The 15,217-nt window shown below is 44.0% G+C and overlaps 2 protein-coding genes across 7 annotated transcripts in view; one reads left to right on the forward strand and one right to left on the reverse strand.

Annotated features, from left to right (window-relative positions):
- Positions 1 to 436: 436 nt before the first annotated feature.
- CRYZL1 (crystallin zeta like 1) lies at positions 437 to 15,020 on the reverse strand. 6 transcript variants are annotated; one of them, XM_030287836.4, is made up of 15 exons: positions 14,945 to 15,020; positions 14,294 to 14,364; positions 13,519 to 13,590; positions 12,612 to 12,689; positions 12,065 to 12,137; positions 11,499 to 11,543; positions 10,361 to 10,429; positions 9,144 to 9,277; positions 7,683 to 7,794; positions 4,916 to 4,936; positions 3,936 to 4,034; positions 2,801 to 2,922; positions 2,472 to 2,577; positions 1,061 to 1,106; positions 437 to 646 (listed from the first exon to the last, which is right to left on the reverse strand). In XM_030287836.4, the coding sequence occupies exons 3-15, from the start codon at positions 13,582 to 13,584 to the stop codon at positions 547 to 549; spliced, it is 1,071 nt and encodes a 356-aa protein (XP_030143696.4). In that variant the 5' UTR covers positions 13,585 to 13,590; positions 14,294 to 14,364; positions 14,945 to 15,020; the 3' UTR covers positions 437 to 546. The 6 variants fall into 6 exon arrangements, with proteins under 6 accessions (XP_030143696.4, XP_030143710.4, XP_072792316.1 ...); XM_030287850.4 differs by lacking the exon at positions 14,945 to 15,020 and adding an exon at positions 14,745 to 14,867; XM_072936215.1 differs by lacking the exon at positions 14,945 to 15,020 and adding an exon at positions 14,662 to 14,847 and having other exon boundaries at positions 14,188 to 14,364.
- The window catches only part of ITSN1 (intersectin 1), a 107,571-nt gene continuing 107,338 nt past the window's right edge, over positions 14,985 to 15,217 (forward strand). Inside the window, exon 1 of the mRNA XM_032751653.3 lies at positions 14,985 to 15,082. The gene's annotated coding sequence lies outside the window, so the exon portion shown is untranslated. The remainder of the gene's footprint in view (positions 15,083 to 15,217) is intronic.

The following is a 15,217-nucleotide window of genomic DNA, read 5'->3' on the forward strand; positions in this document are numbered from 1 at the left end:
CCAAGTTTGTTGCCTTAGTGCTGAAATGAAGGGAGAAAGCTGGGGGAAACTCCTGCTGTCAGCACCACATCCTTCCCATCTGGCACCCTTGCCAACCTCGATAGTTTTGCCTGTCCTTCAACTGAATAACAATTTTAAATGTGGATTAAGATCTTTAAGTGTAGCATTCAGTCACAGTGCACTCAAAAGCAAAAGATAACTATAAAGGTAACTACTGGTAGGGGTTGGAGACAAAAGATAATAACTCTTAATTTCTTAGAGTTGGAAACCAACAGCGACCAAGTTTGCCTGTAAATGTTTCTAACATTTTTAACTGTGGCAGGGCAGACAAGATTTTTATGTCAAGGCTGTTTCTTTAGAAGCTGCTGATGGGAACATTCTGCTCAAGGGAGTTTAAAAACCCCGAAGTCATGGAAGTTTCAGAGACCATTTGAGCTGAGGTACAAAGAATGTTTAAATTCTGTTTGCTGCCTGCAAGTGTACACTGATTTAGTCCACAAATACATTTCTTTATCTTCCCCAGGCTGAGAAATCAGAAGCTGTGTGTCAGAACTGGATGACTTGTCTCTTTCTTGCTTGATTCTTCTGAACTATTTCCATAGAAACTTTGGCTTCATACAATGGGATCGGTTCATCCAGCTGAGGCCTGAAATGAAACAGTAAAAAGTGCTGGTGAGCACACTCAGACCACCAAAAATATCACAGGACACACTTTACTTTCACTGTGTCAACCTCCCTCCTCAAACAAAATAACAATTTTATGGCTTTGCTCCAGTGCCCAGAAAAAGGGAAAAGCCCCAAAGCAAACAGGAGCCACAAGGGAATGAAAAGAGATCCTTCTTGCAGGGGAAAAAGGGGGTGGTGGGGAGTGTTCTGTTCAACAGCAGCTGTTATCCTGCTTTAAGGGAAGGGATCTTCCATTCCCACCTTATTATGGGAGTCTTCCTATCTCCTGAAGCTCTGCTCAGGAGTGTTAGTGTTGGTGGCAAGAGTTAGTGGCAAGAGTTTTCTACTTCTAATGCTGAATTAAAAACCCCACAAAAATCTCCACATCTCTCACCTGAAAATGCTATTTGATAATTTCTCCATGATATCTTCCAGGATGGGTATCCAAGAGGACTGTTAAGGAACAATAGAGCTGGAGAGAAATCTCTTACAATCACATTTCCTGGCCACAGCCCTGTACTGATACAAACTCATCAAGATCAAGGGAAAATGAAAATGAGCTTCAATTCCAAGCTTTAGATCAGATTTTTGCACTTGTTTCTATATCAGAAACCTTCTTTGCTGAGATAGGATCCAGAAGTGAAATATGGGATATTTCAATTATTTCAATATGAAATACAAGCACTAGAACATCAATCAATCATTAATCAATGGCATTTTTTGTGCAGGATGAAGAGAACAGATTTTGGGACCAGGTAGCTGTTGTGACTGTTCATACAGGCACCTGATAAAAAGCTCAAATGAAGCTGGGAACACAGCAGAGGCTGGAAATTCTTGGAGCACACTGCCATGTGAGGGGTCTGTGAGTTAATGACCACCAGCCAAGCCAGCACAACACATGGGGCTGTATTCAGTCTTTGTTGGAAACTCAAACAACAAGGTTCATCCTTCATTTTAAGGGCAATCTACTTGAAGCTCAAGTTCTTTTAAAAAGTGATCAATCTGTGATTTCTTCAGATGACAGTAATGCCAGATGCTCCAGAATTTCACAAGATACATAAGTTCCTAAAGCCAAAAGCACCCACACCTTCCAGGGCTGAAAATGTCCTGCCCACGGAGCTCAGTCCAGCTGCATCAACCCAAATGTAGGAGTTATTCCTTTTCCTGTTCCCAACCCACATTGTCCCTCCATAAATTGCAGGTACAAAACAAATCAGTACATTTTCTGTACATAATATTTCTGCACATTGCAAATAAAGGAAAAGTTAGGAAGCCAAAACACTTCCACTCTTGCAGTGAACACGAGTGCATTAAGTTTACAGGTGATGCATCTAATGTCCAAAAGCACAACAACCAAAACAAAATCCAAAATGTCAATTTCATACAATAAAAACATAGAGAAACAAATCTTCAATTAATTGGTTCAATAATGAACCAAAATACTGCATTTTTTTCTCCCAGAATGGGTGTTTTGCAGCACTGCTTTTACTGAAGCTTGTAGAGACATTTTCAAGGTCAGGTTGGACATTGGGCTTGGAGCAGTGTGGGTCATTGGGAGGTGTCCCTGCCATGGCAGGGGTGGCACTGGATGAGCTTTAAGGTCCTTCCCACCAAACCAGTCTGGGATTCCACAATGTATTTAAAAGGAATGCAGAGAATACATTAAAACCTGAGTGTCTCTTACATGTTATCTCCACCTTTCAATGGGGTTGCAGCACTGAGCAGAGGAGAACCTCTCAGAGGGATTTCCCAGTTGTATTTTCACTCCTGAGCAGTGAGAATTCCACAGGGCCACCAAAGGATATTGAGATACTTCCCCTGCTGCACATTGGACAAGTTCCAGATCTCATCGTTCAGGAAGGACACTGTGGCTCCCTTAAGGAACAAGGAATGGCTGTCTGGAGGATCCAGCTGAAGCACATTGGAGAAAAATGTTATTCAGTTACATTTTCCCATACAAAAATAAAGATTAAATGGTTATTTTACAGAGATGGCTAAACCAAACAAAAAACACTCCTTGCTCATTTTTGAAAGAGAGGAAACTAGTAACACTGACAGGTTAATACAACACCTTTATGTGTCTGTATCTCGATTTTCTGTGGGACAAACTAGTCCCTGCCACAGGCATCTTTACCTGCAGGTTCCTTTCTGTCGTTATCCAGCGTCCCCCGACCCCAAGCAGAGTGATGATGTCGTGCTTGTGAGGCAGCAGCTGGGATTTGGAAGCTGGTTCATCTTCAGCACTGTACAACCTCACTGGGGAGGGAGAATAAATTCCTCTGAGCTCAGGAGAAAATGTGGAAAATTCAATATGACAGGTGTCAGTGGAACTCTTAAGGTTCTCTGTCGTTTCAGCTAAAAATCATTGAAAAACTCTGAATTTATTATTTTACTTATACGCTGAGTATTTTAGATACTTTACTCAGAATAATGTTTTATATTAGCTCTGAAGTTACTATTCAGAACGATATTTTGTTTATATTCATATTCATAATACTATATAGCAACAATACAGACTGTAGTATAGCCTGTATTACACAGTATATAACATAATAATATATCTTATACATAATATAGTCTATTATGCATAATATAGTATATATAAGATATAATATATATAATACATAGTATATAACATTGCATAATGTATAAAGCACCATATATAACTATAAATTAGTTTATTATATATATGATAGTATATATAATATGATATATAATTTAAATTTATAAATTATATATCGAGATAGCATTATATATTTAGATATAAATATATAGCTAGTATAGTATTATATCGAGATAGTGTATCTAGATATATATCTAGTATATCTAGATAGTATATATTTAGATACTATTACATATAAATATATATCAGCAGTATGTTATACAATATATAACAATAGTAATATATATAATATCTAGTATAATAATATGTAATAATATTTAATTTACATAACTGAATAGTAACTGAGGTTACTATTCAAAGTTACATAAATAAAATGTTATTACATATTATTATAGTAGAGTATACAAGTTTTCACATGAGTTTTCACCTATTAGAGTTGGTTTCCAATAGAAGTTAATTAGGATTAATTTCTGTATTCAAACAAGGCAGCATAACCAACAATGTCCCAGCTCTGCTCTTTAGAGGCATTTTTGAATTCCAGTTTCAAAGAGGAAGATTTCAGCCCCTTTCAGCTGGGAGCAGTGGGTGACAGAGGAGCCCTGTGGGACAGGGAATGCCCTTGCCGAGGAGGAGGATGCTCCCGTACCTCCGGCATCCAGGACGATGTCCACGCCCAGCCCGCCCGTCTCCTCCAGGCAGCTCTCGGCCACGTCAATCTTGCCGTGGGACACGTCGATCACTCGTGCTGCCAGAGCAGGACAACAGCAAAAACCACTTCAGATCCACGGAAATGGGGTTTCGGTGCTCAAAACTGAGAACTCAGGTCCCGAGCAGCACACGCAGGCTCTGCTCTCTACAGGTGCCACAAAGGGGTTTGCAGCCACGCCAAAAAAACCTGGCACAGCTTTTATTTATTTTCTTTTTTCATTTTCAACACAGTGCAAAATCAGCAGAAAGTATAAATGCAGAAATTAATTCATGAGTTTGTTGGCCCAAAAGGATAAAATGGGTCACTCTAAGGTTAGAAATCCTTCTCTAAGTTCATTTTTTGCTATTCTGTCCAAGCCCTGGCTCTCTTAACATTAATTAAATGTTTAGATGAAGGAATTTACATCTGCTCTTGAAATATTGCTGAACTGAAAGCCACCAACACATTTTCCTGTCCTGGCATGTATGATGCCCTGTGTATGGCTGGCTATAAAGATGAAGCACAGAATCAGGAATGAGAGAATCCTAGAATGGTTTGGGTTGGAAGGGTGGGATCACATCCCACCCCTGCCATGGCAGGGACACCCTCCACTGTCCCAGGCTGCTCCAGCCTCAATGTCCAACCTGGCCTTGGGCACTGCCAGGGATCCAGGGGAATCTGGGAATTCCATCCCAGCCCTGCCCTCCCTGCCAGGGAACAATTCCCAATTCCCAATCTCCCATCCATCCCTGCTCTCTTTCAGGTAAAAGCCATTTTTAATATTATAGCAATAACACAGAGAAGGAGCAGCCACAGGTTTTGTTTCATCATTATGAGGCAGAACAAACATTTATAAACTCAACAGGCCAAAGACTTCACAGCAAAATGAGAACAGAAAGAACTCAGATTTGGAGGCCTGAGCTCTGATCCTCACTTACCCACCAAAGGCTGCCGGACTCCTGGAATGTGATCCCAGCACAGGGAGGGAAGGAAGGAGGGAGGAAAGAAAAAATACAAGGAGTTGGTCATTAAGGATATTAACAAATCATCAATAAATACCTTGGGTTTGGTTCTTTTTGTCCCTTTAAACCCCCAATCTAATAATAGGACGCATTCAAATCCCAAGTAACTTTCTCTTTTTTTTTTTCCACTGATGTCAAATGATTTCACTGGAGAGAACACACAGCCAAAATTTACTAACGATGGGATAATAATTAATTATTAATGATAGTCACATTCCCTATATGCAAATAAGCCCCCATAATATCCTTTTCTTCTTAGTTTCCTTCAGTCAAGAAGTTAAAATGTTTTCCTTACCAGGGCAATTTGACATGGTATTATTTCTGCAAATAATTTCACTTTTTGAAAATAATTCTGGTTTCACAGACTTAAAGCCTGGTAATCAAAAAAAAAAAAAAAAAAAAAAAAAAAAAAGGCCAGAGTTCGACTATTTTCTGATTCTGTATAGTACAATAGCTCAAACAGTACTTATCAAAATCCTACTCAACTTCCTTTCTAAAAAATGAAGGACACATTCTCAGCACTGTGGAAAAGGCCAAGCAGCAAACTGTAATATAACCTTCCATAATCCTTTGTCATTTATGTATTTCTCACAAAATACTGCTAAATGAGTTCAGTTTCTTCTGCTGTGACTTGCACAAAGTAACATTTTTCTGACTGGACAAACTCCAGTTTCTCTCCTCCTCCACTGCTGGGAGGCACAGAAACACCAGGATTCCCCAGCCTGTTCCCAGAGTTTGCTCTGGGGTTGCTCTAAGCAGAGGCATCCTCTGAGAGCTCAGTGTTGGTGGCACAGAATAAAACCTCACAAAGCAAACTAAAAGAAAAGCAGGAGGTGCCCTTGGAGCAGAGGAAAGATCTGTGTATGTACAGATAATTTTCCTTGGGTTCTCTAACAGAAACTCATCCCATTGTTTGTGGAATATTCTGTCTCCAGCCTGAAACACAGGCATTAAAATGTCAACATTTGTTAAAATCCCCTCCTTCATTCTATTATAATTTTTACTCCAGAGATTACTTAAGACAAAAAAAAAAAAGCCCCATCCTGTTGGCAAAAAAAGACAAATCCTGAAACATTACCAGGAACTTCTACTTCTGGAATCACATTAATTAACAAACAAATTAGAAAGTCTCAACACTTTTAAAAGATTTTTGCTTTTGCACTCCAACAGTTTCTCTCTTTAATGCTGTACCCAGATTCTATTTCTTTATTTGAAATAAAGTTGCAGTTATCATTTTTGCCCCTCAGCCATTCCAGGAAGCAGCTTGGTATGTTCAACAATGATAACACAAACTGCTGCTCACTGAAAACTGCCAAAAACTAACCAAAAGCCCACTGAACAAGCACAAAATTGAAAATTCTCCACCCACACACACAAGAAGGCACTTAGAGCTTGGCTTATTTAGGATCTGTTTGACATTAACATTTAAAGAACTTAAAATGCTGTAAAAAGTAACTTAGGACTGTGAGAATAAAATTGCTAAATCCTTTCCCAGCTCATAATTTTTTCATATAATTAGCAAAATATACCCATAAAATGTTACAAAAGGAAGTTTTAGGTCTTCTGTATTTCCTCTTTGGCCCTGTAACAGCTGGAGCAACAAGGCTCTGCATAGCAACAGCAGTCCCAAAAATCTTCCAGTTCTGATGTCTGTCACGACTGCTAGTGCAGTAAAATACATAAACATAGAGACAGTAAAAAAGGCTGCTAAATCAGGAAAAAATAGGGGTTTTTTGGGTCAAATTGCAAAAAAAAAAAGCATTGCTATCAAGCTCCAGAGAAAGCATTCTGGCAGGTGCTGCAGTGGCAGCCCTGGGGTGCTCTGGTGGGTGCAGCTGTAACCATGCAGATGGGGCTGCACCAGGCTCTCCCCAAAGGCATTGTACAGCTGCTGTTCTGCCATTTCAGTGAACGCCAACAAAAATCATACCCTGAAAAATAAACACTGCAGCACTTGGTATTTGCAGGAGGAAGTAGCAGGCACCAGTTTTAACCTTTTGCTGCAATCCAGCCAGACTGACAAGCCACCCTTTATTTTAAAACTGTCAGAATAAAGGAATATTCCATTTCCTCCACAAAACACCATCGAAATTTTAGTCAGAAAAGATTCCAGTAGCTCCTACACAGAGTATCTTCTCATGTTATTTTCAGAGGGGAAAAAAACCCCAAACTTGAAGTATCAAAGAGAAGTCAGGGAAGAATGCATGTGCTGTGTGTGAGGCCAAGCTCCTTTGGAAAGCAGGAGAATGCAGAGCCTGTGCATGTGCAGCTCCAGCTGTGGCAGTACCTGACACTGGACTGAACACTTGTAGGAGTAATCTGAGGCTGCTGAGTGTCAGGTGTGTGAGCTCTGGCACACACTGGGGTAGTGGTGAGTCAGCAATCCTTCCTCCCACAGCAGCAACTTCATCACATGGGAAGATTTCCTGAGCACTTAGGCCAAAAGCCAGCACTCAGCACTGCTAGGAAGTACTGCCAGTCATTACAACTGAAATGGAGAACAAAAAGTACACCTAAACCAGAAATTAAATACCTGTGGAGCACAGAACAAACCTGAAAACTATTTAATTAAACTATTCATCAATTTGTATTTCATTTTTACAGAAGTTTCTAGACCTGACAGAAAAAAGATATTTTGAGACATTCTTTAGGCCAAACTTCAGCACTGAAGGATAAAACTCACCCCCAGCAGGTCTGAGCCTCTCCAAGTACTGCTTGTCCTCCAGGCTGTGGGCAGTGGAGATGACTTTGGCCCCTCTGTGTTGGGCCAACTGAATTGCGATGGTGCCGAACGGCTGAGAAGGGAAAATTAATTAATTCCTGATTAATTATTAATTAATTCCTTCATTTATTTACACCAAAAATTTGATCTTGTTTAAGATCAATTATATTGTAAAGGCCAGTCAGGAGAGTACCCAGAAATGAACTTACTGCTGCAAAAAACCCACAGCTGAACCAAGAATTGAATATTCACAGATCTGCCTCTGTCCTAAGTGAGGCCAAAACAACTCTTCAGTGAATTAACTTTTAGTCAGTAAATGGTTCTTATCTTCAACAAAATACCTCAGATTCTACTTTAATTACCACAGTCACCTTCACTGCAGTTGGAACTCAGAGTTTGAAGGGAAAAAAGCTCCAAGGAAAAAGCCATGTTTATATTACAGAATCTTGGCTGAGGGAACCCCACATCTTCATTAGCACTAAGAACTGCAAGATGCAAATCAAATTATTTACATCCAAGAAAAGGTAAAAAGCAGAGAACTAAAAAATCAGGCATTTTCCTGCAGTTATCCCTGAGGACTCAGGGCAAAACTGTGTCACTGTAGGACACCACAACACCCTCCCTCTCTGTCCCCCACACTCCAGGCAGGACAATATTCCTGGCCAGGTCATCACCTGGGAAAGCCCTGCCTGCAAACCCATGAAACCAAGGGCACTGCCAGCACTCCCAGAAATGCAGGGGCTGTGTGCTAAGGGACCTTTGTGCAGGGGGAATCCGTGACCACTGCCCAGCTGCTACTTGTGGGAATCCAGGGCTTCCCTCTGGCTGCCCTGGCAGCTCTGGGACCCTGGCAGGGGTCAGGAACCCCCCTGGACAGAGCCCCCAGAGACACTGTCTGTGATCTCTGCCCATGGAAAAGAGTTTTCAATCTTACAGGATGAATTACCAGCTCTGAGTGTTTGATAAGAGTAATAATTAAGTGTGACACGGGTGCAAAAGGAAAATCTTAGATTTCTAGATTAGGGGTTTAGAGGGGACAAGATGGAGGAATTGGGTGTGTCTTGTCCTTTTTCTCCTTCTTCATGCCCTCCATGTTTCACTGCGGTGTTGGCATTTTTCTGTTGGTTCAGGCTGGGGACACACTGTCCAACGTAGGTGACAGATATTGGCACGTTATTGTAAATCCAGCACAGGTAGTTTGTGGTATTTAATGTTTGTACCATCCCACTGAGGGCAGAGCCCCACACGCTGCCCTGCAGGACAGAGCTGCGGCAGGGCAGCAGAACATGGTAGAGATAAACAGAATAAACAACCTTGAAACAGCACAGACCAATTATGGCTTCTGCTTTGGCAGTGGGGCTGACAGACAGAGACTTTTACAATCTCGGAATCACCAATACCTCAGATTCCGACACTACTCACACTTGCTCCATCCAGGACGAGGACACTTGTGCCAGGGGACACCTGGGCCAGGTAGTGCAGGGCCGTGTACGCACGGAGCCCGTCCCGGACCGTCCCGGCAGCCTCTGCCCAACAGACCTTCTCTGGCTTGTGAACTGAGGGGACAGACACCAAACACACCAACAAACACACCAAAGAGATGGTAAAAACCCCAGCAATTCCCTGGGGTTTATTTAGCATGACCTGTCCCAGTGAGTCAGGAAGGCTCCACCTGCAAACAGGGCAACACCACTGACTCCTGTTTCCCTCTCGTATTAAGAAGCCACGGAGAGGATATTTTGCCATATTTTACACAATTAAATTAGGGATTCAGTGTTGATAGAACCAAGTTTAAGGGAGCCACCTCATAACTACTCAGCTGGAATTCATGGCCAGTCACAGAACTAACACAGCCCAAATGTAGATTTTTAGAATTTCAGGGTGGTTTGGGTTGGAATGATTTCAAAGCCCATCCAGTGCCACCCCTGCCATGACAGGGACACCTTCCACTGTCCCAGGCTGCTCCAAGCCCTGTCCACCCTGGCCCTGGACACTTCCAGGGATGGGGCAGCCACACTTTCCTTGGGAAGAACAAATTTTGAACAAAAGAATAGCTTGTTCAAGGTAACAAACTGTTGGAAGAAGAACAGGACTCCCACATTTAGTATCCTACTCATTAAAGTAATCTATGCCCAGAAAGGGAAAACTGGAAGCTCACAATAATTGAAAACAATGTTTCAATACTAGGCTTTCCCTCACCCTCCTCCTGAAAATTTCAGTCTCCTTGTTTCACCCCATCTGTTAGTCTGGTCCCAAGTGATATTCCTGGACTGAGTCAAAGGGAAGAAAAAAGCAAATTTCTCCCCATTATATTTTTGACAGGTTAGGAAAAAGTATAACAACAATGAAGCAACAGAATGGGAAGTTAGAAGGGAAATAAAAGGAAAAGGAAAAGGAAAAAAACAGGGTCAGCTCATTTGGTTTAGGCCATCATGAACTGTAAAATGGTGACAGCAAAGAAAAAGCCCTTGAGAGCACTGAGTGTTCAAACTTCTATGATTTAGTGGGGAATTTTGGAGTGTTGGAATGGAAGGAGTGTGCCCAGAGCTCCAAGGCAATGGGCTCCCTTTTAGAAAAGCCAAAACAAAGTCTACAAATACAGGAAAAATTATTCTTATCAAACTGTATAATCTACAAACCCAAATAATGCTCGTGCACCAGGATAATTTCACAGACACCAGACTCCTCAGAATCCAGGGGCAGAATTCCTGGGAAAAAAAAGGAACACAGACCTTGAATTTCACAAAAGCAATCATTCCAACCAAAGCATTCTCCCAAAGAATTCCCTGGTCCTGTTTGGGTTCAGTCCCCTCTTGGCAGGTTTAGTCAGGTAAGAGACCTTTGTCAGGTCCCAGCCTGGGGTGTCCTGGGGGATGAGGCAGTTCCAGAGGTGCTTCTACAGCAATTTGGGATTGAGGGAGAAAGAATGGGGACACCACAGAGTGCTGTGGAAGCAGAGGATGAACACACAGGAATGTGAAAGAGTTAAAAAGGAGGAATAGGAAAACAGGCAGTGTAGGAAAAACAAACTACCCAGGGAAGACAGAGAAAGCAAAAGCAGAGTAGGCAGAAAAAAACCCTCCATCCTGGTTATAACTAAGCTTTTAACCTTCACTGGCCACAGAATCTCCTGAACAGGAGGTTCTGGCACCTGCTCCATCTCCTGAATTAACACCCCCTCTATCCCATGGAAAACCATTCTTCTCTTCCCTCTCCCCTACAAATCTTGCACTCCGTTTAAAACAAAGGTCTTTGCCTTGTAAATGTAGCTGCTGTGTCCAGTCTTTCACAGCTCCCATTAAAAATGTGCTTGTGCACACCTGGAGCTGTCTCCAGGCTTTCTCCAGGGAATAACCAGTCTCCAGGAGCTGCCCAGAGCAGATCTTGTGCAATGAGGGAATAATGCAAGGACCACAGTGCCCAAGCACACACTCTCCCCCATCACTCTCCACTCTGTCCTACTTTCAGAACTTCAGTCCTCCTCTAATCCCTTCATTCAGCACACAAAATATAAACATGTGGGACAGAATGGCTTTTAGAAATAACTCCTCTCTCCTAAGGCATCATTCACAATTTGGTGGTTAATACAACATCATATTTCAAATCCTAAGGGAACATTCTTAGAACACAATTCCCATTTATAAGTTTATTCCTTTGACAGCAGTTTAATTTTGAAAATATATGGTCAATTTAGCTTTACCAATTATTCTAACCTCAGTCATTCATTATAAAAAGATGACTGTTGATGTCAGTTGAGGCAAACAGGCATTAACTTACCCACCACTTCATCATCTGGCTGGAAAAAGGTCACCTTGCTTCCAACTCACCATGGAGAGGTGAAAAGGAGGAAAAAAGGGAAGAATATATTTATATATATTTATAATATTTATATGTATTATATATTATACATTATATATGATATATTATGTATAATCTGTTATATATTATATGAGTATTATATAATATTTATTTTTTAATAATATTTATAGCAGAAATGGGATGAATGGGATATGCATTTGGAAGTGCTGGTTATCACTAGCTCACAAAACTAAAAATACACATTTCTTGTGAAAAAAACCACAATTCCATTGGTGTTCACACATGCCAAGCCCAAAAGTTGAATTCCCAGGCTCTGGCACCTCAGCCACGAGGTGCTCCATGCAGGAACACACAGGTGGTGCCTGAGAGCCAGGCTGGACACGCCACCTGAGGGGCGACACAGCACTGGGACAGCAACCAAGGGAGCAAAGAGCTCCTGCTCCTGAGGTGCCCTGCCCAAAGAGAGCTCTTTGTCCTGGGGAAATCCCTGCTCCCTCCCTCCCTGGGCACTGACACTCACTCACCTTCCAGCACAACTCCCGAAATTTCTCGCCCAACAGGCACAAGTTCCTTCTTCAGTTTGATTTCTGACAGGAGCTAAATGAAAACAATGCTGACAGCATTCTTGCTCAAGCTCTGTGTTTATAAATGTATTACCACCTTACAGTGTTACATCATCACAGGAAGCTTGGGCCATTACCACAATGTTATCCAGGGGAAGAAAGTGCACACATTCCTCAGGCAGTATTAAACCATGGCACTAAATTCTGTGTTTAAATTTAGAAACGTATTAAAAAATAAAAGCAGGGAGTTATTAACAGCCAAGCCAGCCTGTGACTTAGAGTCAGATGAAGATAAAAGGGATTTAGTGCAAGAGATCTCACAGCTGACAACTGATCTGTCTCCATGAATTACGAATGCCATTCCAGATGGTTTTTAATCAGAGCTGTGCAAGAAGCCCAGCCCAGTCCTGTGCCCACTGCCAGCAGCAAAGGCACAGCTCAGCTTGTGCCAGTCACCAGCCAAGGGCACCACAGACACCCCCAGCTCTGCCCAACACCAAGCAAATACCTTTGTATCCACCCAGCTCAGAGCACAGGCTCTGACCTGCACCTTCACATCGTGGTCTCTGCAGGCAGGAAGGTTCTCCTAGGACAGATTTACAGCGCTGGGTTAGACACTGGATGTGCCCCCAGGAGCTTCTCCAGCTCCTGAAAGCACTTCTCCACTTCTTAGACTGTTTTGTGGGGAGAGCAGGCAGGATTTTTTCAGTGAAAAGGGGTTTACAACATCATTTTAAGTACATCTACAACATTATTATTATTATCACCATCATCATCATCATCATCATTAGCATTACATTACTATATTATTGTATTATTTTATCATTATTATTGCAAACCGGTCACTAGGCCTTACTTATCATTATTATTATGTTACTATATTATGATACTATTATTGCAAACTGACCACTAGACCTTACTAAACCTCATCAGCCACTGATGTTATTTTTCTGTTGAGGTTTTTTTTTCACTTTACCTGAGGCACAAATCCTGACAAACCCACTGAGACCAACATTCAAGTCCTAAACGAAGTCCAAACGATGTCAAATACCAACCCCAGTAAGAACTGGTGTTCATACCCCAAACCTGATAGATTCCTCAAGCTTTGTTTCTATTTTTTCAGGGACTAGAAAATTCAGCCAGGAAATGTGGCCCCAGGGCTCATTTTTCATGCCTGCAAAGCTTGATTGCAAAGTCTGGATACCAAACTGCAGAACAGTGGTGTTGGCAAGTGCTGCCTGATGACAAAACGCACCTCCCCTGCCTTCCTTCCCCTTCCTTCTGTGTGTGCCAGGATCCTGCCAGTCCTTTCCCAAGCCTGCACAAGATTTCTGTGCCTCAATTCCCCTGTGGCACTCAGCCAAACTCTCCTGTCCCACTGCCTGATGGACAGAGCTGTTCTGGAGGGAACTCACTCTTTCCTGGAGCACAAATGTCATTTCCTCTCCAGGAGAATTCCGCTGAGCATACAGGGCCTTCATAGTGACCTGAAAAACACAGCAACCAAACTGTGACATCTGCAGTGGCTGTGGGCAAACAAGGCACTAAAGCCCTGCTAAATTAAATTAAATTAAATTAAATTAAATTAAATTAATTATACCACTCTGTAAGAATCACAAACACTGTTTGCAGGCAATTTGAGTCTTTGTGATATGGAAGCTCTAAGCCAGATCAGCAGGTTTACTAGCCCATAACAGAGAAAATCCACAGGACTGAGAATCACAGAATCATGGAATGGTTTGGACTGGGAGGGACCCAAAATCCCACCCAGTGCCACCCCTGCCATGGCAGGGACACCTCCCACTGTCCCAGGCTGCTCCCAGCCCCAGTGTCCAGCCTGGCCTTGGGCACTGCCAGGGATCCAGGGGAATCTGGGAATTCCGTCCCAGACCCTGCCCACCCTGCCAGGGAACAATTCCCAATTCCCAATCTCCCACCCAGCCCTGCCCTCTGGCAGTGGGAGCCATTCCCTGGCTCCTGTCCCTCCATCCCTGTCCCCAGTCCCTCTGCAGCTCTCCTGGAGCCCCTCAGGTCCCGAGGCAGGTGCAGCAGGAAAGGCCCTGCAGGACCCAGGATTTACTGACCTGCCCTGGGCAGCTCAGGTGCTCTTTGCCACCAGCCACACAATTCACACAGGGCACTGCACAGGGAATACAGCGAACTCCTGTGCAGGAACACAACAAAACTTACGTGTGACTTCACCAAAAATCACCACTCGGGTTTCCAGCTCCTCTCCCAGCTCGTCCTCGACGAACAGGAACCTTTAGGAAGGGAAAAAAAAACCCCAAAAACAGCCAAACAGTAAAATTGAGTTAGCAAGGAAAAAGGAAAGCAAGGAGTAGAGAGGCAGGAAATCACGGGACCATTACTGCCGCTCGAACCCCTGAGGGACCACCCGAGACCCCCGCACGCCGGGCCCTCAGAGGCTCGGAGAGAACCTGGCCCGCACCGAGAGGCTCCACAGCCCCGAGGAGCCCTCAGGGGCTCAGAGCGACCCCGGCCCGCACCGAGAGGCTCCCACAGCGATCCCGGTCTCCCACAGCGACCCCGGCCCGCACCGAGAGGCTCCCACAGCGACCCCGGCCCGCACCGAGAGGCTCCCACAGCGATCCCGGTCTCCCACAGCGACCCCGGCCCGCACCGAGAGGCTCCCACAGCCCCGAGGAGCCCTCAGGGGCTCCGGCTCCGCGGGACTCCCGAGCGCCGCGACGCGCCCGCGGTTGCCATGACACCCCTTCACTTCCGCTTCGGCCTAAGGCACCGCCCCCCCGCCCTGCAGCCAATCACAGCCCCCAGTAGCACCGTAGGCGCTCGCGATTGGTCACACTAGCCGCCATTCACCGTTAAAGCCGAGGCGCGATTGGTCCGCGCGGATGCCACTCATTCAATGAGGCGAGGAGGAGGCTACGCCCGGCGCGACCTCTGGGACATGGCCGAGGGGAGGGAGGAGACGCTGCCTGCGATTGCCTCAGGAGCTGGGTCCGTATGTACAGTGCAGGCCCCTCATCGCCCCCCGAGCCCTGACCCCTCAGCCTAGCACCGCCGTGATTGGTCGGGGAGGCGGGGTCCTGCCGCTATTCCGGCCTCTGATTGGTGCAGCGCCCCGCTCGTCAT

Source organism: Taeniopygia guttata, chromosome 1 (assembly GCF_048771995.1).
Source record: "Taeniopygia guttata chromosome 1, bTaeGut7.mat, whole genome shotgun sequence".
NCBI lineage: Eukaryota > Metazoa > Chordata > Aves > Passeriformes > Estrildidae > Taeniopygia > Taeniopygia guttata.